Source organism: Acomys minous, assembly GCF_964271855.1.
Source record: "Acomys minous genome assembly, chromosome: 1".
Lineage (NCBI taxonomy): Eukaryota > Metazoa > Chordata > Mammalia > Rodentia > Muridae > Acomys > Acomys minous.
In genome coordinates, this window is record NC_140483.1 from 25,328,748 (window position 1) to 25,355,285 (window position 26,538).

General features: G+C 43.6%; 1 protein-coding gene across 5 annotated transcripts in view; it reads left to right on the forward strand.

Moving 5' to 3' along the window:
* Positions 1–26,538, forward strand: part of PBX1 (PBX homeobox 1) — a 309,744-nt gene that overhangs the window by 214,862 nt on the left and 68,344 nt on the right. For all 5 annotated transcript variants that reach the window (XM_084789024.1, XM_084789023.1, XM_084789027.1 and 2 more), the window contains 4 exons: positions 1,856–2,100; positions 8,078–8,268; positions 16,448–16,583; positions 20,855–21,014. In XM_084789024.1, coding sequence (XP_084645150.1) covers positions 1,856–2,100; positions 8,078–8,268; positions 16,448–16,583; positions 20,855–21,014 — 732 coding nt within the window. The remainder of the gene's footprint in view (positions 1–1,855; positions 2,101–8,077; positions 8,269–16,447; positions 16,584–20,854; positions 21,015–26,538) is intronic.

Here is a 26,538-nt window from a genome sequence, read left to right on the forward strand (position 1 = left end):
TGTGACCTTCCTGTGTTTGACAAAACTCATGTTGTAGTTTTTCTTCTGCATTAGGAATTGGGATTTCCTTCAGAATGCAATGGCAATACCTGTTGGGAGCAGGGAACATGGGAACATAGCCAGCAGTGATGCCAGCATTACCCATGAGGGGATGGACTCGCAGTGATGCCAGCATTACCCATGAGGGGGCGGTCTCACAGTGATGCCGGCATTACCCATGAGGGGTCGGTCTCACAGTGATGCCAGCATTACCCATGAGGGGGCGGTCTCACAGTGATGCCGGCATTACCCATGAGGGGGCGGTCTCACAGTGATGCCGGCATTACACTCTGTCCACTTACAGTGAGCTCATCATTCCTACCTTCCCTAGCCCAGCCTGGGGGATGAGGAGGGCTACTTAGGAGACAACTAGTTCTGGTTTGTTCTCTTGGTACCCCCAAACAGCTCTTGACTCTTGTAGCTCTTGTCCGTCCACTGAGACTTAAATTCCGTCTCCTCCATGGTTAAACGAGGCCAGAGCACTGGTCCTCTTCATATCGTCTAAGTCCTTCCCTCCTTTTCTGTTCTCAGAATTATTTTTATTTTTTCCCAACATTCTTGTTCTCCCTCAACAAAGACTTGGTGGCTGATGGTACAACTAGTTTTGTTGCTTTGTTTATCTGATGGCCTGCTGTGTATGGGAGGCATACAAGTATCTCTCTAGTCGGCAGGGCTCTGCTGACTCACTTGATCTCTTTCAGTCCCAGTTACCCCCACCCACAAAGTTGTGGTGCTCCCCTAAAAAGTAGCCAGATTTTTACCTGAAACTTGGTTTGCTGAATCCATGAAAAGATCTATTTCCAAAAGACCACACCCTCACTCTGCATAGGACAGAGGGCTTACCACCCAGCACAGATGGATTTCAGTTTTAAAAGCAGCATGCCCCTATGCTGGGGTCCATTTGTCTTTCTGTTTTTCTAGACTACTCTGTACTCTTTCAGCTAGTCCAGGGAAAGTCTTAGGGTTTAATTCCATGAACTGGATTTATCTTGCCGAAGTTATTTTGGAAATGAAAGTGTAGGTTAATCCAATTTTGCAAAGAAAGTTACAGAGTAAAAGCCACAAGCAGAAATCTAAAGTAAGAAATGAAGAAATGTGTCTTTTCTTGAAATCTGGCAATTTGAAGATTAAAGTAAAAAAATCATACTGTTATAACTGATGTTTCTAGTCTATCATTGATTGTGGTCAAGGACATATAATGGATATAATGGGAATTTTGACTATTTTGTGGTATGCAGGTTACCGGCATTAAGGAGATTCACATGGTTGTGTGACCATCACCAACATCTGTCTCTTTGGGAGAGAATAGAGACAAGTCCTCATATAGCCCAGGCTGGCCTGTAACACACACACACACACACACACACACACACACACACACACACACACACACACGATGATGACCTTGAACTCCTGATCCTCCTGGTTCCACTGAGAGCTGGCATTATAGGTGTGGCCCACAGGGCTAGGCTTCCAAGAACTCCGTTCATCTTCTGCAAGTGAAACTTTATGCATGACACACTAACTCTCCGTGCTCCTCCTTCTGGTCCCGACCCTACTGTCCTCCTATTCTTGCTACCTCCTGTGAGTAGTGCTTCTTTAGAACAAAGCAACTGTCTCCTCCCACGTTCTTATCCTCTCAGTTCTTGTCCTGCTCGCCCTCTGTTCTTCACGTGCCACATGGCATGTGATCTGGAAACCGGCTGAGCTTAGGGACACAGATGAGTTTTTATAATTTTGTGTTTGTATTTGTCAGATGTTTCCCCCATGAGTTCCTGTCGTTAATACTTCCTTTTCCTTTTGTCTTCCTCTATAGTTTTGAGTATTCGGGGAGCCCAAGAAGAGGAGCCCACAGACCCCCAGCTGATGCGACTGGACAACATGCTGCTAGCGGAAGGGGTAGCCGGGCCCGAGAAGGGCGGAGGCTCAGCGGCAGCGGCAGCGGCTGCAGCAGCTTCTGGGGGCGCAGGTTCAGACAACTCAGTGGAGCATTCCGACTACAGAGCCAAACTCTCACAGATCAGACAAATCTACCATACAGAGCTGGAAAAGTATGAGCAGGTAACCACACCCCTCATGGTGCCCGTTGAACAAGGAAAGGGCAAAACAAACCATGGCCTCACAGCTTGCACACATGCCTTGCTCAGGCCTTTCCCAGAGGTCAGGGCTTATCATCCTAGAATCTTGAGTCCCCTCAAGGCCCTGGTCTCCACTATTGAAAGCCTAGCTCTTATGTGGGGCAAGACCCTAAAAACCACGACATTGTAAACGATGCCCTTGATGCCCTTAAGAAACATAAATAGGCAATGGAAGCAACATCCTATGCCAGGAACTCTGGAACATTTTTGGGGCATGAAACATGATTACACAGTCTTCCCTAAGCACAGGAACTGCTGTCAAAATTGCAACCTGATTGCAGGGGATGCTGGCTTCCTTTGGCCACAGCTTTGTTGTTTCTTTAAGGGGCATTACTCTTTGGAATGCTCAGAGAATCTCCTGGAAAGAGACACTTGAACCTGACCTTTCTAGGCTGTGGCCAACTGAGTCAAATGCACCCTCTTCTTTGTGTGTGATATGCGCCGTAATGCAGGATTCTCCACAGAGATAGTAGATCATCCTGGAGATGTTCTAGAGTCACATCAACCTCAATTGTAGTCCTACCATTCTTCTGACAGTGGGATGGACCTGCATACTATACCCCAAGGAGCAGATATTTGATAGACCACTGTAGATTCATGACTGGTCAGTCATGAAGTCCATTGATGGAAAGAATAGGATGGCTTTAAGACACAAAACATTATGCAGAGATGCAGTACCCTAGTGATGCCCCTGTTCGAACAAGCCCTGCCTCTCCCCCATATACTCAGACTTCCATATCAATGCCGGGTCTCCAGCCATTGTGAACAATGGTGCTCTCTCGGGAGTCCTTTAACATCCAGCTTTCTTCCATTAATTTATATATTTGTCACCATTGGGTTCAATGCTGAAACTTAGGTTCTATACAAATGTCTTCTCTTTGAAATCGATTTTCTTTTACTATTTTTATGAGCCAAACTGGAAAAGGGGGAAAAAGCAGTCTACTTATGACTGCCTAGGCTAAAGAGCAAATACAAATGTGATAGAAAATTTACATATTAAAACAGAAATGTACATTTAAAAGTTTAAAGTGGACAAAGTTTCATTATTGCACTCCTTTCCACTGTTGGGACAGATACCCACTAAGCCCATTCTTTTATGCAGGAGGAAATGGTACACCTCCTTAAGCATAGTGAAATCCAACCACCACACAAGGTGTGGTGGGACCTGAAGGATGGGAAAATAAAAGCCAACATGTTAAGAACTGTAAGTCATTGCCCTGTACTTTCTTGGGAAAGAACAAATGTTCTTGACACACTGTTGGCTCGTGAAGACTTGTCTCAGGTCCCAGCAGAGTCTGCGATAAGCTGGCCTGCCTACTAATGGTGCCTTTCCCCACTGGGATGATTAGGAATCTGGACTCTGCCCTAACTTAGTGGGGTAACTTTAGAAGATGCAGGTGCAGACTTTTCTCCTAAAGATCTCTGGATGGCCTGTTGGTTTATCTCCTCTGTCCTACTCCTTCTTCACCTTCTCCAGGAAGCGTGGCCTTTGGCCAGCAACCTGCCTAGGCCTGACATCTAGGTTAACTCATGCCAGATCAGCAAGACATGAAAGGAACACAGTAAATACAGCTTCCCCCAATGACACAACTGCAATGCCTGTTAGACTTGGGGGTGTTGAAAGATGGCTTCGTTGTGAGCATGGGATGTCGACAGCACAGAACTGATTTCTCCATTGAAACCCCCTTCTCCCTCTGCTGTCTTCCTCCAAAATGGAACCACTTGGGCAGCAGTGGTCCATTTCAGTAACATACTCACAACAGCATAGTTGCACTTGCTCTTCCAAGCCATTTTGTCGTTGGATGCCTAGGACCCGTTGATGCAGGTGAGGAAGGTGAGGTGAAAGAGGGGAAATGTGTCTGAGGTCACGCATCCGGTGAGGAATAAAGGTTTCTCTAGAGTCCTATTTTGACCCTTGGGCCAAGGGCTGTCATTAAAACAAAGCCTGACTTCATTTAGTTAAAAAATAAAGTGTGAACACTGGTCAACATTGAATAACAAGAGGGTCTGTCATTTCCTTGGCCTGGACTGGTAGCACCAGGGTAGTGATAAAAAAATGTTCTCTCTAGAAATTTCTTACGGATTCCTATTCCTGCCTACCATAAACCATAACGATGTTGGAAGTAAAGAACTTAGGGGAAAACCCACGAGTACAGAGCAGATTATGCAAATGTAGCAGTGGTAGACTTGCCTTGTGTTTTTATTAGATTTAGGAAGTAAGGCGTCATGTCTTTTTATTTATGTGGGCAGTTTCTGGGTAAGAAGTGAGTTCTTCTTAACACATTCTGGATGCTTAATAATTTATTAAAATTAGTTTGCTAATTATAATAGATAGCAGCTTGTGCGGCGATGGCGCCGTTAACCTTTTAGCTGCTATGTTTAAGAGATCCATCTTCTTCATGTTTCTGCAACAGTTCCTCATGGGGGCTTTGTTAAAAGTAGGGAACCTCAGTCAAGTGAAATGTCACCCTCCACATCCCTAGTTGTTACTGTGGATTCTGCTGTCTTTGTTTGGTTCTTTGTCTATTGATAGCAGATAACCGCACGATCATTAATCACCACCTCTTCCCTCACCCCCAACTCTCTGAATAGACCCACCTGAACAAGCTCCTATTTTTATCCCAAGGTTATTAAATAAAGAAGCTTCTAGAAACTTCCGTCACTATTAAATGACATAACTAAAGCATTTCTTTAGCCGTTCCTGTTGGTGGCTAAGGTAGTTAAGAGCTGACACACTCGAATAGATTTTTAAAAAGTAAACAAAAAAAGACCATGGTGTCAGGAAACCAAATCTTATTCCAAGGGCTGTTTATTAAAATGACCCTCTTGATGCTTCGAGGAGGAGTTCTTCCACTTCTGTAAACATTGCCACTGGAGTGTTGACAGAGCTAAGTCTCCATTGCTGATCTGGGGTGTTCACAGTTCACAGCTAAGGGAGCATGCAGATTCTTCTTACCTTTGTGAACAGCACTGCATTCAGTGGGAAGAAGATGCCTTGACATGCAGGATGTCAGCCAAAAATCTAGAGCCTTGTGAGGTGCCCTATAGGGTCTTCTCCTTTGTTTGCTGTATCTCCAGCTGTCCTTGGATAGCCCACATGGGACTCTCCTTTCTAGAACTCCGCCTGCCCCACAAGGTAGCTTAAACTCTTCCTCGTGGTTTTCTTAACAGTCCACAACAGAGACTGTTGGACCTTGAACATTCTATTATGTTTTCGCTTCAAGCATATATCTTACTGTGAGCACCTGAGCTAACAGAAGCAGCCCAGCTTCCGTCAATGTCGTGTGGGGAAGTGAAGGGTCCGTGACGGGCAGTTCAGGTCCTAGAAGAATCTGGACCATTTTGTCCTGTCCATCTAAGATAGGCTTGGAAATCTTGAACCTCAGTTGTGTGTTCTCCCAGCTGCTTAGCAGCTGTTTCTCTCCACCTCAGCAGTGGGTGGAAGGACTCCGCTGACTGCTCAGTGCAAAGCATAAAAGGCCCGGGAATAAAATGCCCTGACTAAACCCCAGATATTGTGAGTAGTTTGATGCACTGTAATGAAACACATTATTATTAGCCAAGCACTGTGGCTTCCCAGCTGAGAGCTGGTAACTTTGACAACTCCTCCTTAGCCTGCAGCTCCTGCTCCCTGACAGTCCCCTAAACATAGGGATGCTGCAGCCCAGCAGATTGTTCTGCTTTTTCAGAAAGATGGCTGTGGCCTTACTCTTAGGCTAGCCCCCTACTCTGTGTCATGAGGCCCTCAAAATTCCTGCTGGCTCCCTGTCAGGTTTCACTTCACTGTCTTTGGGGGTACTGTTCCAGAGCCTGGGTTTGGCTTGGGAATAAGATTGTCACAGAGCTGTGTCTTGTTAACACTTTTCTGAATAGAGAATGCTGTGTAGACCTATTTGTGGCTTTTTCTTCAGCATACCCCTGCAGAATAGAAAGGGGGACATTTATTGTCATATCTATTTTACCAAGACAGAAGTTTACTCTATGGAGATAATATAGTGGGTTTCTAAGCTGCCTTGGAATTTGTTTACCTTATTTTATGAATAAATGTGTTGCCTAAATGTTTCTAAGTACACCACATGTATGCAGTGCCCAAGGGGACCAGAAGAGTATATCAGATTCCCTGGGACTGGAGCTACAGGTAGTTATGAGCTGACACGTTTCTGCTGAGAACCAAACCCAGGTCCTCTGCAAGAAGCCCTGCAGGCAGCAATGCACTTAACTTCTGAGCCATCTCTTCAGCCCCTAAGTTATCTATGTTATGAAGCCATAATGAGGACTCACAGTTTTTTGGCCCATGTATGCATTGCACACATAGTAGCTCTGTAGGTCTGTGTTGTACCTCATTAGGTAAGGGGTTAGCATCCCCAACTTGCAAACGAAAGGAAACACAGATATACTAAAGAACTTTCTCCCAAATGCCACTACTGCTAAAGTCCTGCAGGCAGGGTTCCAAGCAAGCTGTCACTCAACCCATCTCCTGCTCTGTACAAGTGTTCTCCTCTACATATAGGTCTCTGTGCACAGGAACATGGTTACCTTTTAATGTGTTCGAGGGTTGAAGAATAATGAACTCTCTCAGATGTCTAAAGTGTGCCTCTTGGTAATGAAAGCATTTGCATAAATGTTCACAGCGACAGGGTTCAAAGCAGGCCTCCCACTGTGGAGTTCAGATGCCACTCTGTGGATGCCTCGGCCCATGTTCTTTTGGTCATCCAAACTCAAAGGATTCTTTAATAAATAGTCCATGAGTGTGGGCTCCTGTTATTGCTACTGCATTATTGGCTCATATGAAGAGCTTTATGCTATAAAAACACAGTAATGCAATGTTGTCAATAACAACCGTGTTTCTGCTCTTCATATTAAACTTGGGGTCCTTTGAGTCCTAAGTTTGAGGTTCTCAAAGCACCATCTTGATCTTTTCATTACAAATCTAATACAGTTTTACAGCATTGCTGTGAGTTAATCCGCGAATAGATATTTTATTGAGTGTTCAGTTAATGAAACTAGACTATGGATGTTAAGTATTAATAACTGAAAGAGAGGGTAGCAGCTTCTCAGAGAGTAAGTTCAGGCTCTGAATTTCCAGGCCCATAATAATAGAAGCATCTGAGTCTCACTTTAGCCCTCTCATGCCTCTTGTGGGCCTTTGGGAGAATCCTTTCATTTCTCTGGACCGTAGTTTTCCCAGCTGGTAAATAAAAAAGTAGAGTTAGAGTTCTGCTTTGACTTCACGGCTGGCTGATAGTATGTTCCTACAAGGGCGGTTTCTGGACCCTCCAAATTACAGTGGATGCTCTTTTTTTTATTAGGTTCATAGGGATGGATCCTCCTATGTTATAGACCAGGCAGGCATAAGAGGGTTTCTTTAGATAAAACTCAAAGCCAACTTAATGAGAAATCTCCAGCAAGAGTTATCAGAGATATTCTCTTTTGTGATTCCACTTAAACTCTTTTGGCTGTTTGTGTGTCCCCCAAACTGAATGTTTGGAAGCCCTACCATGTCAGGGATAATGAACAAGGCAGAGAAAGCTCATGATGTGTTTGACCCCAAACCTCTCTGTTCTTAATATAGGGGCAAAAGGCAGGGGTGGATGTTTTAATCTCTTCCCCTTTCACTGTCATAAAATCACAAGAAAAATGGTATTAAAATTGTCCAGAATTTAATTTTCCCTTAAGAAGTTGAAGCCAGGGCCCAAACACAGAGCTAGAGCCACTGGGGACAGAAGGAGTTTCTAGGCAACCATTTATTCTAGCTGTCACATTTGGCCAAATGTCACAAAGCCTTCTAGTTTTCTTCACTTGCACAAGTCTTTAGAAAAGCACCCCAGGCCCCATAGTATGAAGTGCATGCTAAGCCATAAATTTTAGCTCACCCCATGCTCACTGTGTGGCCTCTGCAGGCATGCAATGAATTCACCACCCACGTGATGAACCTCCTTCGAGAGCAAAGCCGGACCAGGCCCATCTCCCCGAAGGAGATTGAGCGGATGGTCAGCATCATCCACCGCAAGTTCAGCTCCATCCAGATGCAGCTCAAGCAGAGCACGTGCGAGGCGGTCATGATCCTGCGCTCCCGGTTTCTGGATGCGAGGTGAGTCTAGAAGGGTTCCCAGGTCTTCTTAAGAGAAAGCACTGATCCAGGAGGGTTGAGGTTCGTGGGTTGGCTCTCTCCAAAGCTTCAATTCTGCTACATTGAATGCTGTGCCATACACTAGCTTTGAGTGAAGTTCTAAGGTCCAAGAAACACAGGCTGAGAGACAGGATAGCCTGCTGGTTTCATATAGCGCTGGAAAAACTATGATTGCAGGAGATAATGTTTATTGATACTGCTCTTCCTCTGGATGAAGAGCACAGGTGACAGTGAGAGGCCAGGAAGGACCTCTTCTTGTTACCCAGTACTGTTTCGTCATCTTAGGGGACATATCAGAGCTATGTGCTTATTGTCACTTTAATAGCACATCATAGTGACACTACCTCCAAGATGGACAGTTATAACTGTTTGAAAGCTGGGATCTTTCTCATACTGTATAGATAGAGACTGTATTCCATTGAATTCAGTAACGATGTCTTAGTAGATTTACCGTGTACTATACTCTTGGCCTCTTAGGAGTCCAAAGGACTCCTGCATCCCTGAGCATAGAGAATCAAGACAGTGGCTAGATAGGGGTCCAGTTAGTGAGTTTGATGTTTTTATCTGGCTTCAGTGGTGCTCATGACATTACTTATGAATTCAAAATATTTATTTGACAAAACAAATAGAGCTAGAATAGCCCTTTAAAAGAAGACGAGAAGCCGGACACAGTAGCACACACCTGTAATCCCAGCACTGGGGGAGGCAGGGGCAGGCAGATCTCTTGTGTGTTCAAGGTCTTCCTGGTCTACAAAGTGAACCCAAGACAGCCAAGGCTACACAGAGAAACCCTGTCTCAAAAACAAAAACAAACACACACACACACACACACACACACACACACAAGAACCCAACAAACAATCAAAAAACAAAAAACAAAAAAGCATGAGAACTGAAATAAAAATATTTAAGAATCAGTTCTTATTTGTTTGTTTAAGACTTATTTATTATTTATACAGTATTCTGCCTGTATGTGAGCCAGTAGGCTAGAAGAAGGCATCAGATTCCATTGTAGATGGCTATGACCCACCATGTGGTTGCTGGGAATTGAACTCAGGGCCTTTGGAAGAATAGTCAGCTCTTTTAACCTTTGAACCATCTCTCTAGCCCCAAGAACCAGTTCCTAACTCTTCTACTCTGTAGACCAATGGATTTATTTGAACCCTTGGCTTCTCTTCTCCAGGCTCTGAGATAGTAATAATCAGAGTTCATCTCTACTCTAGAACTAGATTTTGACAACTGATTTATAAATAGATTCTATAGTGTAGGTATGCTTTGTAACCCACAGTTTACCTTGAATTAGTTGTCTTTTGTGTCTGTATAGTTCCTGAAAATATTCCCAATGTAAGACTTTTATTATCAAGTGTTAGTATATCATGGGCAGTATACGATTTCGTTATGTATGAAGTTTTATTCCATTTGAATCAGCCTGAGTGATTCCTGGCTATTCCAAGATTGCTTTCTGCTCTGATACCAGGCTTTATCCAGCTCTCCTGCTACCTGCATATTCTCTCTCTCTCTCTCTCTCTCTCTCTCTCTCTCTCTCTCTCTCTCTCTCTCTCTCCCCACCCCCCACCCCCGCCCCCAACAGTGGTAGTCTTGTGTGGTCGATGGACCTATTTAAAAGTCCGCAGCATCTTTTCCTATCTCGCTTTCTTCACTGTACTGTTGGATTGCATGAGACACGAAATGAGCGTGCCAGCCAGCAGGATACACGTCTAGGCCAGTAGACTCCCATAGTCAAGAGAAGGTAAAATGGGGGACAGGGCAGAAGGTGGCTTAGCAATTAAGATCACAAACTGTCCTAGCAGAGGACCTGGGTTCAGTTCCCAGTCAGAACAAATAGGGCAGCTCTCAACTGCCTGTAACTTAAGCTACAGAGGAACCAAAGCCCTTTCTGACCTGCCCAAGTACACAGGCACTACAGTCATATGTATGCACTTCCAGCATGTATACATATAATCAAAAATAAAAATAAAATCTTAAATAAAAGTAAGGCAGGTTTCCCGTCTGGGTGTAGGTATATAGAAGTTGGTAAAATTAAACCCTCCAGCAGAACTCTCTCTCTTGCCCCGTGGCCGGCTGCCAGCCTGGTTTATAAGTCTTGGTCCTTCCTCTGTGCTGCAGCTGCCACCATGCTGCATGTGTTGCCTGTGTCCCCATGGTAACTCCCTTCGTTAAAATGCTGGAGCTGCTATTTACTTTGGCAGATCCTGGGTGGGGAGAAAGAAAGGAAGGAAAGAAGAAAGGAAGGAAGGAAAGAGAAGACAACATTGGGTCCAGACTGGGTTGTTGTTGTTGTTGAGTTCCTTGATTTGTTTGTTTGCTTGCTTTTGCTTTCTTGTTCCTCCTTAAGAGAGAATCTGGAGAAGTGGGCAGAGCAGAATCACTGTCTTTATGGGTTTTTCTTTGCATCAGCCCCACTGCACGCACTTGAAGCTAGATACAATTTTCTCACAGTTCTGTCTCTTCCACTGGCCTCTACCTAGACGCTTCCATTCGGAGCCATAAGGGCAGCCACTCTAAGGCAGGGCCTCTTTCCTACTTCGGTAAGAACCCTTCAAATCAACACACCAGGGGAGCGGCCAGCCTATTGTCACTGGTAGTCTCATTTCTTTGTACAAATACACTTGTCAGAAAAAGTCTCCCCAAGTGCCTGCCCAGGACAAAGCAAAGCCCAACTCACAAACAACTGCTTTCCCAAACTTCCTGGTTAGAGAACTCACCTCCTACTAGTATTGGGGGAGAGAGCTAAGTCAACCCCAGTGAGAGACAAACTCAGCATTCACTCTGGATATTCACATCCTGTCCTGTACATCCCTTCTCCGCCTCCAAACTGTGCATCTAATGGGGCAAGGCCTCATCAGAAAGGATTTCATGGAAGACAAATGAAATACAAAGAGGACTTGATTTAGTAATGGGATTAGTCTTTGTGATCTAATAGGTGTGTAGAAGTGACTCTTACACTCCCTTGTGGTGGGAAATGCCTTGCATTAGCTTTCAATTGCTGTCTAGCAGATTACCACAAATTTAGCAGCTTAAAACCGTACAAGTTTATTACCTTGCAGTTCCTATTGGCTACAGTTAGGAATAGCTTGGCTGGGTCCTCAGCAAAATCTGCAGCCAAGGTATCTACAGAGGCTGTGACTCCAGCTGAACATCAGATGCAATGAACTCTCTTGTTCCCTGTACGATTTAGAGAACTTTGGTTTGGGAAAGGCACCCCTCTCTGGAAACATTTTCACAATCAGACTGCTTTCCTCCTGGTGGCCTGCCAGACAAACTCTGCCTGTAACTTAGTCACAAGGTTGAGACCCCTGTTGTGGTCACCATCCTAGTCACTTGAAGGAGAAGATATCATATATGCAGGGTCAGGAACCACCTCACAATCCCTTTCATTTTACCCCTCAGCTGAGCTCAGGTAATAGCTTTTCTCTTTACCTTACATTGATGTAAGTATGCCAGAACTTAATATCTCATTCATCCATTTATCATCTCATACTGTGTGCCGTTCATCTTGGTTAGTTTGTTCAGTAGTTCAGATTGTGTTCTCCTAAAGGGAGTAAAAGGGAGACATTTTAAAGCACCTAGTGGTTTTGAAGCAAAGATGTAAAGGATTTTTTTCTATAGTGCTTTGTCAGAGTTTGTAATAATAATAATAATAATAATAATAATAATAATAATAATAATAATAATAGTAGTAGTAGTAGCCAGAGTTTGTAGTAATAATAATAATAATAATAATAATAATAATAATAATAATAACAACAACAACAATAATAATAATAATACAGATGCTTAGAAATGTACTCCTGGACTGTGCCCTGAATTTCCAAAGAACGGGACCAAATCAAAGGAAAAGACATAAATAAGACACAGGCAGGCTGACCATAGATTCAGAATTGTGTATGCATCTAATTAGAATCCTCGTATTGGCCAGATGGTGTTTTAGCTACTAGAATAGCAAATACAGTATTTAATGTGGGTCCTACCTTCTCATAGCTTTTGATCTCATGGGCACCCCCTTCCAGAGAAGCTTAGAACTGTGTGTCATACCTGAGAACATCCCCCTGAACACTGTCTGAAGGAAAATGATCCAGGAAACCAAAGGCATCTTGTGAGCCACGCAGAGACCATCTTCACTCGGCTTTAGCAGCATTACCTAACCAAGTGCTTACTTTGTGTTAGGCACAAGGTTTCCAGTATGAGTGAGGCATAGGTCCTGCCCTTAAAGTAACTTTCTTTAGAGTTGCAGACCTGTTTTAAGCTGTGGCAAGCACTGTGGGAGATAAATATACAGGGCTGCCTGAAGAGGTAGAGGAACCTGGGAGCCACCAGGATCTTTGGTAAATGAGAACATATGTGATGTTGCTAAAAAAAAAAAAAATAGTGTAACAGTTATAGAATTGGGGAAAATGAGGACCGAGGAGTAGGATGGATGGGCACACTGAAAACCTTAGCTGCACCAGAGGAGATTGTGAATCCCTAATTTACAGGAGCAGAACCCTCAGCGGTGTTTAGGGAAGGGTTGTGAGAAAGCATTACATAAACTCTGTAATTCCACTGAGTTCAAAGTAAATCCACTGGATCCCGGCTACAGTGTAAATGGCCCCTGTGGTCATGGGGAAGTGGCTTATCCTCCCAAAGGCTCAGTTTTTGTATCCATAAAATGGGACTGATTCCTTACCTGAGAAACAAGCACAGTGCTTGACACATAATGCTCATTTTGTAATCCCAGTATAGTGCTCATAGCAAATCTAGGCCAGTGATCTTGTACATTTGTATTTAACACACTTAGATATTACTATCTTTAGTATGTGAATAAGTACAACGTATAGAGCTACATATTTATATGTAATATAAGTACATATTATCCATTTTATAGCTTAGCGACGTGAGTAAAGGAGCACGTTTGTTGGCTTAGGAAGGTTGCCATAGTGACTCTGCGAAGGATGCGCTAAGCTGGGAGAGTCTGTAGTGAACAACTTCTGACCTCTCTGTCCCCCAGACTGGGCCAGCAGAGTGAGAGAAGGAAACACTGCCCATACCTTATGAAATAGTCACAGGATATTGTTCTTGTTTAAAGACAAACACAGCTTTCTTACAGAGTTGAAGCAAGCGGTGGGTTCCATGGTCACGCAGTATTTCTTTGGTATCCTAAATTCTCTTCCGTGACGGTTGCTTAAGCATGGCTTCTGGCTACATCAGTGTAAAGGGGCATGCCTAGTTTATGGCCATTTGACTCTAAAGTCAAATATAAAATTAGAATGCTAATATGTTTCTAAAATTAGATTGTTAGCTCCACTAGTCACTAGCTGCATGGTAGCCTCAAGTCACTATGGCTACTGTATTGGATAACACAAACATAGAACATTCCCTCATCACAGAAACACTACTTGACACCATTAGTCAGCAGTGCTGTGATACACACTGGCTCATCTAAACCATTCAAAAATAGCAGTGACATCAGGGGTGGAACAAAGGGATAGAAGTGAGAGATCAGCACTGTCGGGACCTGCTGTGAGGCCATGGTCAGATGAGGATAAGTGTGCAGTAAGAGGGAGTCTGTGCTCCTCATTATCGTGGCTCTTGAAAAAAGAAAAAGAAAAGAAAAGAGTTTCCTGTGGGCCACAGACAGCCTTCTGTCTTTAAGATGCTGTAATACTCAGTAAGCAACCACATTTTCTTACCTTAAAAGCCAAGATCCTGGTGGGGAGAGCTAGCGCAGCAATTAAAAGTACTTGCCACTCTTCCATAGGATTGGGTCCCAGCACCACTTCTAGACTTAGAATTGTCTGTGACCATCCATAACAGGAGGTTTGACACCCTCTTCTAGCAGTGCCTATATATACTATGCATATCTCATGTACACACACACACGCACACGCACATGCATGCACGCATACATGCATGCTACCTCCCTTCACCAACCAATCACTGCTTCTGATTGGCTGGAGACCTCAGACGTTAACCTATTAGTCAGTACCACTCGAGCAAGGAAAGCAGTTGTCTCCACTCTCAACCTCACCTTCAGACATGAGTTATTTTCACCATATTTCTGGAAGCTCTGAAAAAAATCCTGATCACGGGGATTTCAGAGACAGATTAAGACAGCTACTGAGAGAGGTGATAAGCAAGTCCATCTGAGTAGACGAGACCACCTAGGGAAGATCGCGCGTCACGATGCCGAGAGAGCCAGCAACAGCTGTTTGCACTATCTCTGCACCACTAGCTCATTCCAGGGAGGTTTCCTTTGAGCTCAGTTGGAAGACTCCCAAAAAATACACTGTAATGCTAATTGCAAATAATGGGCTGAAGGACTTGGGGTTCTCCCAGTGACGGGAGCATTCCAGCTCTAGCTCCCCAGCCCCCAACATAACTATCTGTAGGAAAAGAACAGCCAGGGGTTCTTTGAAGGCAAACCCAGAGGGTAGACTAACCAATAGGCAATTCTTCCTTGAATTTCTATTAGGCAAGGGCTTTCCACACATGCCTCCCTTTTCTTTGGGTGTTTAAATCCAATCTGTCCAATTTCCGATGCTGGATGACCCAGAAACTCAGTGTGATTTAGGAGAGTGACTTGGGCTTGGCATAATCTGGACAGATGCAGTTGATACCTGTGGGCAGATGGTGTTCATCCGGTAAAATCAGGTACTTTATTGTGTTAATTAATCCGAGAGGGACCCTGAAAATACAATATTAGCTAAATTTCCAGTCTAGCAAGGCCACTGGTGCTTTCTGTTGGCTAAATTTGGAAAGTCTCTATCCTGGCGTAACCAGAGATGTTCTAGAATTCTTTTCTTTAAGGAGTAACTTTGACAAAAAGCAAGGCAGGTAAATGTGCTAAGAGAGGGAATTTACAAAGTAAGGCTTCACCCACTTCAAGGAGAAAAAAACCGGGTCTACAAAGAGCCCAGAGTCCTCTAAGAAACCTGCCCAACTACCCACAGGACCTAGCAGTGAGGAAGCTATAAAGTGATTCCCACTTGAAATTTGTTCAATTAGCAGCCTTTTTTTTTAAAGCAGAAAAATGCTTTTATGAAAAGAAAAATGGTCTTTTTCCTTTTGGCAAGCTGTGTATGAGGAGGAATTCTGTGAGCTTTTATTTTACCATTTAGCAGCTGTTTCTGCTGAGGACATGCCACCTCTCTCTCTGTTTGAGGGAGGTCAGGCAGTCAGGGGGCTAATCCCAGTCAGTTTCCTGCCCTCTTCCACAGATGGCTTTTTTAAATGTTGGATACATTTGCATGCGGATAGAATAGAGAGAAAATGATAACTCAGTTTTAACTTGTCCTAAAGAGTCTTGTGTCACTGCCAGGACACAGTTTATATAGAAGCAAGAAGGTGGGTTGGATGCCAGGCAGACCTAAAGTATCTCCATAGCATGCCTCCTGAGTGACTTAGAACACAGTATTTACTCTGGCAATAGGACTGGGTGACCATGGTGGTGGCAACAGTGCACGCCTTTAATCCCAGCACCTGGAAAGCAGAGGCAGGTTGATCTCTGAGTTCAAGGCCAGGCTGGGCTACAGACCAAGTTCCAGAACAGCCAGGGCTACATAGAGAAACCCTGTCTTGAAAAGCAACAAGAACAAGAACAACAACAACAACAATAACACACACACACACACACACATCATCATCATCATCATCATCATCATCATCATCATCATCATCTGTGAGTAGGAATAGCCCCATCTACCTCATAAGTGAGGTAAATAGCATAAGCTCATTCCCAAGAAGGAAAGGTCTGGAATGCAAACACTGTGTCTCTGGCTTTTTTGGGTGCTAAGTGTTCCATTGAGTACTTCCTGTGGGTGGTCCTTGAGCACTAACTAGGACCTCTGTACATTGAGTTGAAGAAGTTGATGCTTAGGGAGACATACAGTCACCCAGTTGGTATCTAGCTGGTCTAGGACTCAAACCCAGGGCGGCCTGAATGTACAGACATTCTCTTCTCCAGTGCATGTGAAATGCAGAACAATTGTGCTTAGTGGTTTGGGCATCTGGCTTCTTTTGCATATTCCCTCTAACTCACCCTTTGCTCAGTGAACCCTTGGCTTTCTCCTTCTAGAAGCTACCCTGCTCTCTGTTTACCTAACCTGACTTTTCTTATCCCTTTCCCTTTTTCCACATGAAGGCGGAAGAGACGGAATTTCAACAAGCAAGCCACAGAAATTCTGAACGAATATTTCTATTCCCATCTCAGCAACCCTTATCCCAGTGAGGAAGCCAAAGAGGAGTTAGCCAAGAAGTGTGGCATCACGGTGTCCCAGGTGAGAGGACCCTTGAAGAGCCACCGCCCTACCTGGTGGAACTTCGTGGCAGGATCCTGGAGCTCGGGGAGTTGGCTGTTGGGTTTTGGACATCCAGGTCTTGTATGATCCACCAGTGAGAGCCTTAAAAGGGCAAGATAAGCTCTTAGTGTCTGTGAAGAAATTAACCAAAGGAAGGGAAAAAGGAGAATACTGGGTGAAAAGAGGGATGGGCTCCCTGCAGATGGGTAACATTTTATTATATGTACAATGCCTTCTCTGCTGTTTCTCCCAACTTAGGCAACCCCTTAGCATTTTTATCCCAAACTAGGGAGAAGTTTAATAAGAGTCGGTGAATCAGGGTTGGAAAGATGGCACAGTGGTTAAGAACACTTGACTGTTCTTTCAGAAGTCCTGAGTTCAATTCCCAGCATGCACATGGTGGCTCACAACCATCTGTACTGGGATCTGATGCCCTCTTCTGGTGCCTATGAAGACAGAGCACGCGTGCATAAAATACATGAGTAAATGAATCTTTTTTATTTTAAGTCAGTGAATCAAACTACTTGAACAAAAGTATTGTAAAAGCTTTTTCTTGGTATTCTGATTCCCAATTAATAGCTGATTGGAAGGAGGAATTTAGCGTAGCACTGTGGTTACATTGGAATGGTTTTACCAAGTGTCACCGAGTGCCCCCTTCCTCCAACATACATTAACTGTAACAGGTGCCTACTGACTAGGAAAGATACATGGTGCAAAAATTGTATAGACATGGAAATCTCTAACATGACTATAAGAAGAAAAGCAAGCCCCTGCCTCAGAAAAAAAAAAGTACAAGAAAAATAATAGAGTCCCCTAGATTTGAGAAGTAGACTTCTTTACAGTAGTGGTTGTCCTTGGAAACATCCTCTTAGACAAGGCAACGTGCATATGGGCCTTTTAACCCAGGCCTTCAGTGGCTTCTCTGACCTAGCTGAAATGTCATTTCCAGTCTTGACAGTTAAGGAAAGCCGAACCCAGGTGTTCAAACTCAAGATGCCTAGCCTAGTGCCTTTCTAGGGCTCTTACCATTTTTGTCTAGATTTAGGCCTCTTGTCTATAAAGACAGGGGTGGGGGGGTGGGGGGAGAAACAATGCTCTTTGCTACTGGTGGTGTATCTGAGGAGTGGCTTGAAGGCATGACCCACACCAGGAAGTGACAGCTCACTAGGTTTCGTGCATAATGTCCTGTACTTCTAAGGCAGAGTTATGCCACTCCGTGGGCTGAATCTAAAGCCCATCGTTCCAGATTTTAAACTTATCTAGAGATGAGGGAGCATCCTCCTGTAGCCAGGCAAGGGCATAGCTAGTGATCTTGGCATTTGCCCGAGCAACATCTACCTCCTTCATCACGGAACCCCACATGGTGGACACTTTGTTCGCCAAAACTATTGTTTATATGCTGTGGTCTCCTTTCTCTTTCTTTTACCTATCCCGTGACCATGCCATCCTTGCCCTCCCCACGCCCCCCCCCACACACACACACATACACACCATCACCACCACCAATAACACCACTGTGACAATAACAACAGCAGGCAGGCTAAGCTGCTCCACATTATCAGGCAAAGTCTGGGGAGAACCAACATGATGCCATTCATAGAAAAATAGGCTGGGAGCTTGTTCATGGCAAGAGTTAGTGTGGGATTCTAGGGGATTCACTCTTCCTTTTGGAGAGGCTTTATGATACCGTTCTCCAAGCACGGTTGTTTGGAAGCTACACCTTAAAGCTGCCTCTGGCTTCTCAAATCTACTGAAGTGTACTGTTTTTTCCCAGCTTTCTTTAGGAGCTGGAAACCCAATAACCACCGTTTTCACATCCAACTCAGGGGTATCCGTCCAATGATCCTCCGTTTCTTGGGGCCGCTATCTGAGTTTCCTCTCTTCCCAGGGGCCAGCCCCTCTCAGACTTTTGAAGTCTGCTCACTCTCACCCTGCCCCTTCTAAACTGTCCTTCTTTCCTTAGCTTTCATCAGTCCATGCTCCAGGCAGTGGACCTTAATCATCCCTTTTCAGTCACAACTTCTTTTGACGTGTATTAGAAAGCTATATTGGTTTCTCTCATGACACTGCCCACCCCCCACCCCCCACCCCCACCTCCAACAAGAATGGGCTCATATACCTAAATCCATCTGACATGCTTCTGATGACCCTTCTCCCAAGGGTCCTCCTTCCGTGTGAATGCTACTCAGGGTGTGGTCATCAGAGAGCAGCAGTAGCAACCCCAGCAGCACATCACTCATGTGAGCTGTGAGCACTGCAGACTCCTGAGTCATATACCAACCCTGTATCCAAGTCTTTGAGAACAGATTCTGGAATCTGCTTTGAAGAGCCATCTGTGAATACTTAACTACAAAATGCACTACTCTACGCACTCTCGAGGCTCCAAATGCAACTCCATTTGAGCATCCAGATGGAGCTTTTGTCCCGGAACACTGAACTCATGTATCTTACTTCCCGCTGGATTTTGCCAGGGCTCTGCCCATAGGCTCTTGGAACATAACATGTTTGTGATGTAAATCAAACACTCCCCACGACATCTATTATCGTTTCTGTGTTGTCTGAGTCATGCTACTTCAGCCACATGCGTCCCTAGTGCTCAACACATATCATCCCTTTAGTCTATGACAGTTGAGTATTAATTAATGAAACACTGGCTCTGCACAGTATCTGAGATAGAGGGTACCACTATGTAGGCCCTGTAGGAAGTGCCTGAACCTGCCTAACATCTTCCCAGTCAGGTGTCTTCTCACTGAAACAAGAAATCTTTCCCATGGGACATTCTTCTTGTTTGTCCATGTACAGCTAATAGAACTGAACCGGGGTCATTTCCTTTCTTCCTATAAGATCCTCTTAAATCACCTTCATCTTTTCCCTCTTTTTTCCAGTTGCTTTTGAAAAATGTATCTACCTTTTCCCTCCTTCCCTGTTGCACATGTAAATCAGTAAGCAATGATAATTATGATTGATTCATACGAACAGTGAAACTTAGATCAAGAGAAATTTGAATTTCAAAGTGCAGTTAGACGTGGCGTGGTCTGGAATTGTACTCAGAAGCGCCCTTCCCCTTCCAATTTAACTCTGCTCTTTTGCATTTAACAACAAATACAGTGGTTTATTATTGAATATTTTCTCTCTTGGTTACTAATATTGCACTGGTACAGTGTGATACTTGTAACAGAGACTTGGCATTTCTGCTGTAGAATAAACCACACAGGCATTTAAAGGCTTGCTGGCTTGGTCTTTTAGCTTTGTGAATGCATTGGAAAAATAGTGTAGTTTTTAACCTTACATTTTCTTTATCTGCCATTGTTGGTGTAGGGTTGATGTGAATTGTATGTGAGGTGTGGTACGTGCGTGATCAATTTATTCTTCCCTTACCAGTTTTCATAGTTTGTTCTGTAATTAAATAAGAGCCACAAGTACTGTAGTCCCAAATCACATCTAGAATGTACGGTGTTATTAGGCCTTCCTCCCTGAGGCAAGACTTGTGGGGTAAATGTCAATGTATGTCCTGACTCCTTTCTGGAAGAAGTCTTTGTATAAATGGAGAAGTACTAACTTGAGCCAAGACAGCTGCTGTGAGCCACAGGAAGGAAATAAATGAACAAAGGAAAGTAAATTAGATTTATTGTGTTCATTGGCTTTAACATTTAAAAGCAGGAATTCAAAGTAATAATTAGTTGATGAGTCAGTTATTTGTTTTTTTCCATAGATAAGACCAAGATGATTGTACTAGATAATCAGTGAAATTATATTGATAAAGTCTATAGCATAATATGGCTAAGAATCAAAGTCCATTAAGGTCATTTAACTTCTAAAAATTTCCAAAATTAATGTATGCATGGAAGCATCCATATGTTAGTATAGATTTATGTGGCTATTTTAAAGGTCTGTGTATTTTGATTGCACACTGTCAGATTAGTGCTGCTTTACAAAGAACAAGAATTTCTCTTAGTGCATTTAAATAAATGTCATAAACGAGAAAATATGAAAATGTAAAATACTGGTTCTAAGTTGAGAATCCTAGCTTTGGTGAGCAAGGCTTCCACGGGAGAGCTGCTATCACAGTGGTCTTGTGGAATTTCAAAGAACCCATATTAGGTGGTTGTCCTGGGCTTTTACTTGATATTACAAAAGTCATAAGTAAGATCAAATGGTCCCGTCTCACCCATCACAATCCTTCTGTTTCTCTGCAACATCTTCTTCTGGGCAAAGTGCTAATTCTCTCATCTTCTCTCCTGCTGCTCTAGGTATCAAACTGGTTTGGAAATAAGCGAATCCGGTACAAGAAGAACATAGGTAAATTTCAAGAGGAAGCCAATATTTATGCTGCCAAAACGGCTGTCACTGCCACCAATGTGTCAGCCCATGGAAGCCAAGCTAACTCGCCCTCCACTCCCAACTCAGCGGGTTAGTTTCTTCTTTGATTTGGGGGGGGGGCACTGTTCTCCATTTGTACATTTGTTTTTCCTACGTTGTGACTTTATTTTAATGCCTACAGGTTTTGATTCATTGATTTATACATCCAATTATCATTTGTTGTGGTAGTGACCATTTTGAGGTTTCTTTTGTCGTACCCAAAGGACGAAGGCAATGTGTTTATAAGACGGGGCTGTCTGAAAGTTTGCGTTGTAATGCGTCTGTTTAAGTTAAAAAATGGGAGTATATTGTTTGGATTTAACGAGGCTTCTAAACTCACAGATAAAGCTTGATACATAGAGGCAATTCCTGTGCTTGTCTCTCCTGTTGTCCACACAGCATCATGTCTGTGTCATGTGCTGGCCTGCATTCCATGCCGGAACGTTCACTCTTGTAGCAAAGTTCTTCTTGGTGAACTCCTGCAGAGCCAGGCTACAGTAGTTCCTAGATGGTGCTTAGAGATATTATTCCTTATTGTCTTCTTGTATTGGGTTTCTTTATGTAAATAAACTATCAGGAGAAGCCCGTGCTGTTAATTAAGACCTTTCAGGCTCAAGTGTTCATATTATAATCTCAGTCATGTACTCTGGGTCTAGGTTTTATTTTCATGAACATGCGGACATAGAAGTGCATTTTGGGAAATGTACTGTGCTGTCACTTGCGAATTTCCATGATGCCAATAAAAAGTCAGTAATATATGAAGTATAACCTTCATGTCTGTATGCTGTAGAAAGCACGTTGACACTTCTACTGGAGGGGATAAAGGGAAAACAAACATTTCCTTATTAAATCTGTTTAGTGTCAATGTTCTTCTCTGTAACAGACAAAATCCATTTCTTTGGAATTTGGAGTGCACTTCTAAGTCTGATGACACCAGCGACACACTAGCAAATCTAAGTATATTGGCTCATAATATGGCTACAAATCAGATTTCTATGAGTATATATGGTGACTTCGGCCTCACAGCCTAGTTGTTCACTAAAGGAGTTCTTCCTGCCATATGCTGCCTTTGTAACTGGACACCTGTAGGGCACCACACACTTTTCTTCTGTGTGCTTCTCCTTGCATTAATATGTTACCAGGTTCTCCAAGTCCCTGGGTTAAACTACCGTGACCTTTTGTTCAGTTGGAATCAGGCATGAAGAGAGCCCTTCGTTTTGTAAACATTGGCATCATAAAACACTGTTTAATTTGCTTGAGTTTTATGTTTCTCAGCTGTACAGGTCAGGTTACCCTGAAGAACACATTTGCTTTTGGAAGTTCCTTTGGTTTTGTTGTTGTTGTTGTTGTTGTTGCTGTTGTTGTTGGCCATTGTTCTTCTTCCTCATCATGGTGTGATTGATAAAAGATCCAGGCTCAGGGGTTCATAGCCACCGCTTTCTCTTTTCTTTTCTGCTCCATTATTAAAGATTTCAAAGCCAGCATCAGGAGGGGAAGTGCAGCGCTAGGCAGGCATTCTCACTTATCTCTTTGGGAAAAAAGTATAATTCTGTCAATATTAGCAAAAATGCACTCAACACTCCTGCAGAGGTTATCATAATGCAAAGCAGATATCAAAATGACTTTTTCCCTGTCCCTGCTATATCTGCATCACAGATGGCTTAGCATGATTTATGACTAGTCCTTAGAAGGGCCCTGTGGGCTCCCTTCATTACTAAATCCATAACTATTTTTCTTTCCTAAAGCCCTTAAAAAGAGAAAAGTAAGCATTTTAACCCCCACTCTGTGTTTAAGAACTATGTTGGCTCTTATGGAATGTCAGTCTGATTACAGTTTTCTAAGGAATTTTCTGGTGGCTTAAACTTCATCTGACTATTCTGAGCGCAAAGTACATTATTATGGAAAACTTGAGTTAAGCCTTCCAGTTGTGCCTAAGTTGTTGGAAATAATTTGCAGAAGAGCCCTTTGTAATGTTCTCTTTCTAATACAGAGACCAAAGAAAACACTATTGTAGATGTGCAATAGCATGGAATTTTAAAAGATAAATGTCTTAACAGGAAAAGTTATAAATGGATTTTTCTGTATTTTCTTCAGCTTTTAACAGCCCAGGTCATGGCACAGAGTGGAAGATAAGTGCTCAAACTTTTACATAGAATGTTTTGTGTGCCGGCTCTTGAGTAATTTCAAAGTAGAAATGGTAATAGAAAGAGATTGTAAATAAGAGGTTAGTATATGAAAAGCTATTTGGGTAGATTTTGAAGTCTAGGATTCTGGCAACCAGGACAGTGTTATAGTCTCAACATGGAAATGGAAATTCTCCCAGAATTGTTGCTTAGTTTCCATACCCATTTCCATGGCAAGAAAGGCAGCAGTGCACATAAACCCTGCTCCCTCCCCTGGCTTTCATGTGGGGAATGGCACTGCAGGAGGGTCGGCAAGCCACACCTAAATAGCCCTGTTTATCCAGTAGACTTTGCCTCCTTTTCCAAAGTCCACTTCATAAAAACCACTTAGGACTGGGCAATGTGGGGGCACTTCCAAGTGTAGAGAGACAGTTAGCATACTTCATTGTGTCTTCCAGCAGATGTGACAATGGGAAAGGATGAAAGAAATGAAGTTGAGAGAGAGAGAGAGAGAGAGAGAGAGAGAGAGAGAGAGAGAGAGAGAGAGAGAGAGGAAGGGGGTGGGGGAGGAGTGAGAGGACCAATTGACAAAATTATTTTTAAAAATCCTTGGCTATAGCTCACTGGAAAGGAACTCCCCCTGCCCCCCAGCCCAGGTGATGAGTATTCAGTTTCTCATGTTTGAAAAGGTCATAAAAGCATGCATGAGCTGGTGACTCAGAAAGAAGCAGACACTTTCTTGGAAGCAAGAATGAGACATAATTATGTTTACATCGAATGAGATCTGTCCTGCTCTCTACCCCCAGATGACATGGAAGTCTGGCTGAATCAGGCTGGTCACCTCATCCATGGGAAACTTGTTTTTTTTAGGCTACAGAAATTAAAGCAATATTAGCCTCATAAAACATACACACACCCCATAAGAAGCCGTGAGCTCTCATATGTAAACATTTTGAGTTTCTTAAGACAAACACACACCCTATCTTTGTTGTGAGTCACTAGTTCTCATTTTTGGGTGTGTGTACCCCTAGTAGAATCTGGAGATGGCTTCCACTGTTGTCATCTTAGAGCGTATTACTAATATAGATAGAGATGGAGGTCCACTTAACCATCCCACGAGGCATAAGATGCTCCCTGAAGCAAAGAGTTAGCCAGCCTAAAGTGTCAATAGTGCCAAGCGTAGGAAAGCGTGCTCTGAGTTTGGCTTATTACATTTTTATTATTAAGTTAGTTGGGTTTTTAATCACGTATTTGAGTTTTGTTTCTTTTGTTCTTCTGAAGAACTTTAGACTCCTAAAAGGTCATGTGAAGTGAAAAGTACTACCTTCAGAGGAACTTGCCTTATGAAAATGGATGCTAACACATTTCCATGTCACAGTGTTTGCCTGAGCACATGCATTGGATTCCTGGGTGTTCCTTTATTTCTTCTCAATCTAACTAAGTGCAGGTGTGATTCTGCACACAGCCCAAGTATCTGTGTGGCACTTGCCTTCATTCCCAAGCCACATGCAGAGCCTTTCCGCTGCCAAGCACACCGTGGCGTGCATCTCTAGTCACTGCTGATCACCCCGCAGCGCTCTGCAGATAAAGAGACTGGGCCACCTCAGCAAACTAGGTTGCTCTCTGGGAATTTCATGGCACTTCCAAGAAAGCCCATTCACTTTCTGTCTGGGAGGTGTGCATTTCTCAGGAGGCTCTCCATTCAATGAACCGCTCTTTTCAACCTTCAATGCTGAGTGAAGAACACCTCTCCCCACCCACATACACACACCTTGATGCTTGGATAGCCTTTATTGTGCTACTAGGAGCACCTTTTCTCTTCTATCTACTCCATCACTGCATCTGTATTCTCAACGGATAGTCAGAAGCCATGACAGTGCCATACATGGGTGTACAGAGGCCATGAAATGCTGAAACAGCACAGCCAAGAGCACAAAGGGACTATTTCTGCAATTACTGCTCTGATACAAATGCATTTGTACATGAAGTACATTTGTATGCGCATATTTATCCCTGTGTATATTACACAGCCAGACATATTTACCATTTATCTATGCACATATATTTCTTAAATCACCTGTGTCAATTGCAGTGTATATCTTGTCCGTGGCACACTCTATGTCTGCATGCGTCTATGGATGCCATGCTCCTTGGCATCACTGTAGCCCTTTGGGGATTTCTCCCATGGCACAGTTTGTGTAGCGATTACCAATAAACCCTCAGCCAGGCATACAGCATGTGTGACTATTACGTGGTAGCTGATGGTGGGAGAGAAATAAAGTACCTAGACTTCAGACTCAGCACTTTGGGGGCAAGGAGCATGGATGGTCTGATGACATGCATACAGCTACTGTGACGGTTCTTGGTTCCGATGAGTGCTGAGCAGGACTCGTATAGTGCAATGGTTTTATTGTTAAGGCTATGTCTCTGTGACTCCAAACTTGATCTGAGGTGGGCGGGCGGGGCGCTACAACTCATATGTTGAAGCCTGGGTTTGCTATGTAAGCACAAGGGTAGGATCTGTGATACATGCTGCCTCTTCCATAGTTGGGTAGGATGGTTTCAAAAATAGTATGCCATACTAATGGAAGGATGTTACAGACCAAGGTGTTCATCCCACTGACTGACTATAAACTGCACACCATGAGATCTCATTCCTCCTGTTTTGGCTAAGAGCCAGTGTTTCTAGTTCTTTCCAGATAAACCAAATAGGAAAATATGTGCCAGACAAGACGCAGCCCTTTAGTTGATATCTTAGTCTCTTCTCAACCCATGAAGATGACATTTCCTTTGCATGGAAAAGCAGGAATGAGAGGCAGCGTCAGCTTATGTAGAAATATAGTTACACGGCTTCTTGGATGAAAATGCAAGCTCCCCAAGACAAAGGAAGACGGAGATAGTTCTTAACTTGGGGGTTGTTCCCAAGATTACAAACACCTGGTTCCTCTAAATGGCTCTTGCTGTTGACAGGCGATGACACAGTAGACAGTTGTATATCAAGTGCTGTGGCACAGTGGAGAATGCACTGCCTATTAAGTGGCTCTTCTCTGGGGGGGAAAAGAAAAGGTCTTCTCCTCTGCTTGCCTGTGGATAGACAGCTCTCTGGCTGAGCTCAGATCTCTGTCCTGGGAGGAGAGATGGAAAGCATGAGACAGGAGGCAGGACTCATTGCTGGGTGATTTCCCCATGGGTGGAGGCTGTCAGAAGACTCGCAGGGCAATAGCACAGGGTTAGAAGTCACAGACAGCAACTGACCTGGGTCCCTGAGGTTTCTCCTTCGCCAGGCTAACGTCATGTTTTTAACCAGACTTTGCACGCTGAGCTCTCTTTCCTGTGCGCTGAGCTGCATGATGACTTCAGAGCTCTAATTGGCTTCATAAGCCCTGGTGTTCAGGGTGAGCTTGGGCTAGGTTCATCCCATAGGAGCCTGTGGATGGACCTAGAACCAACCA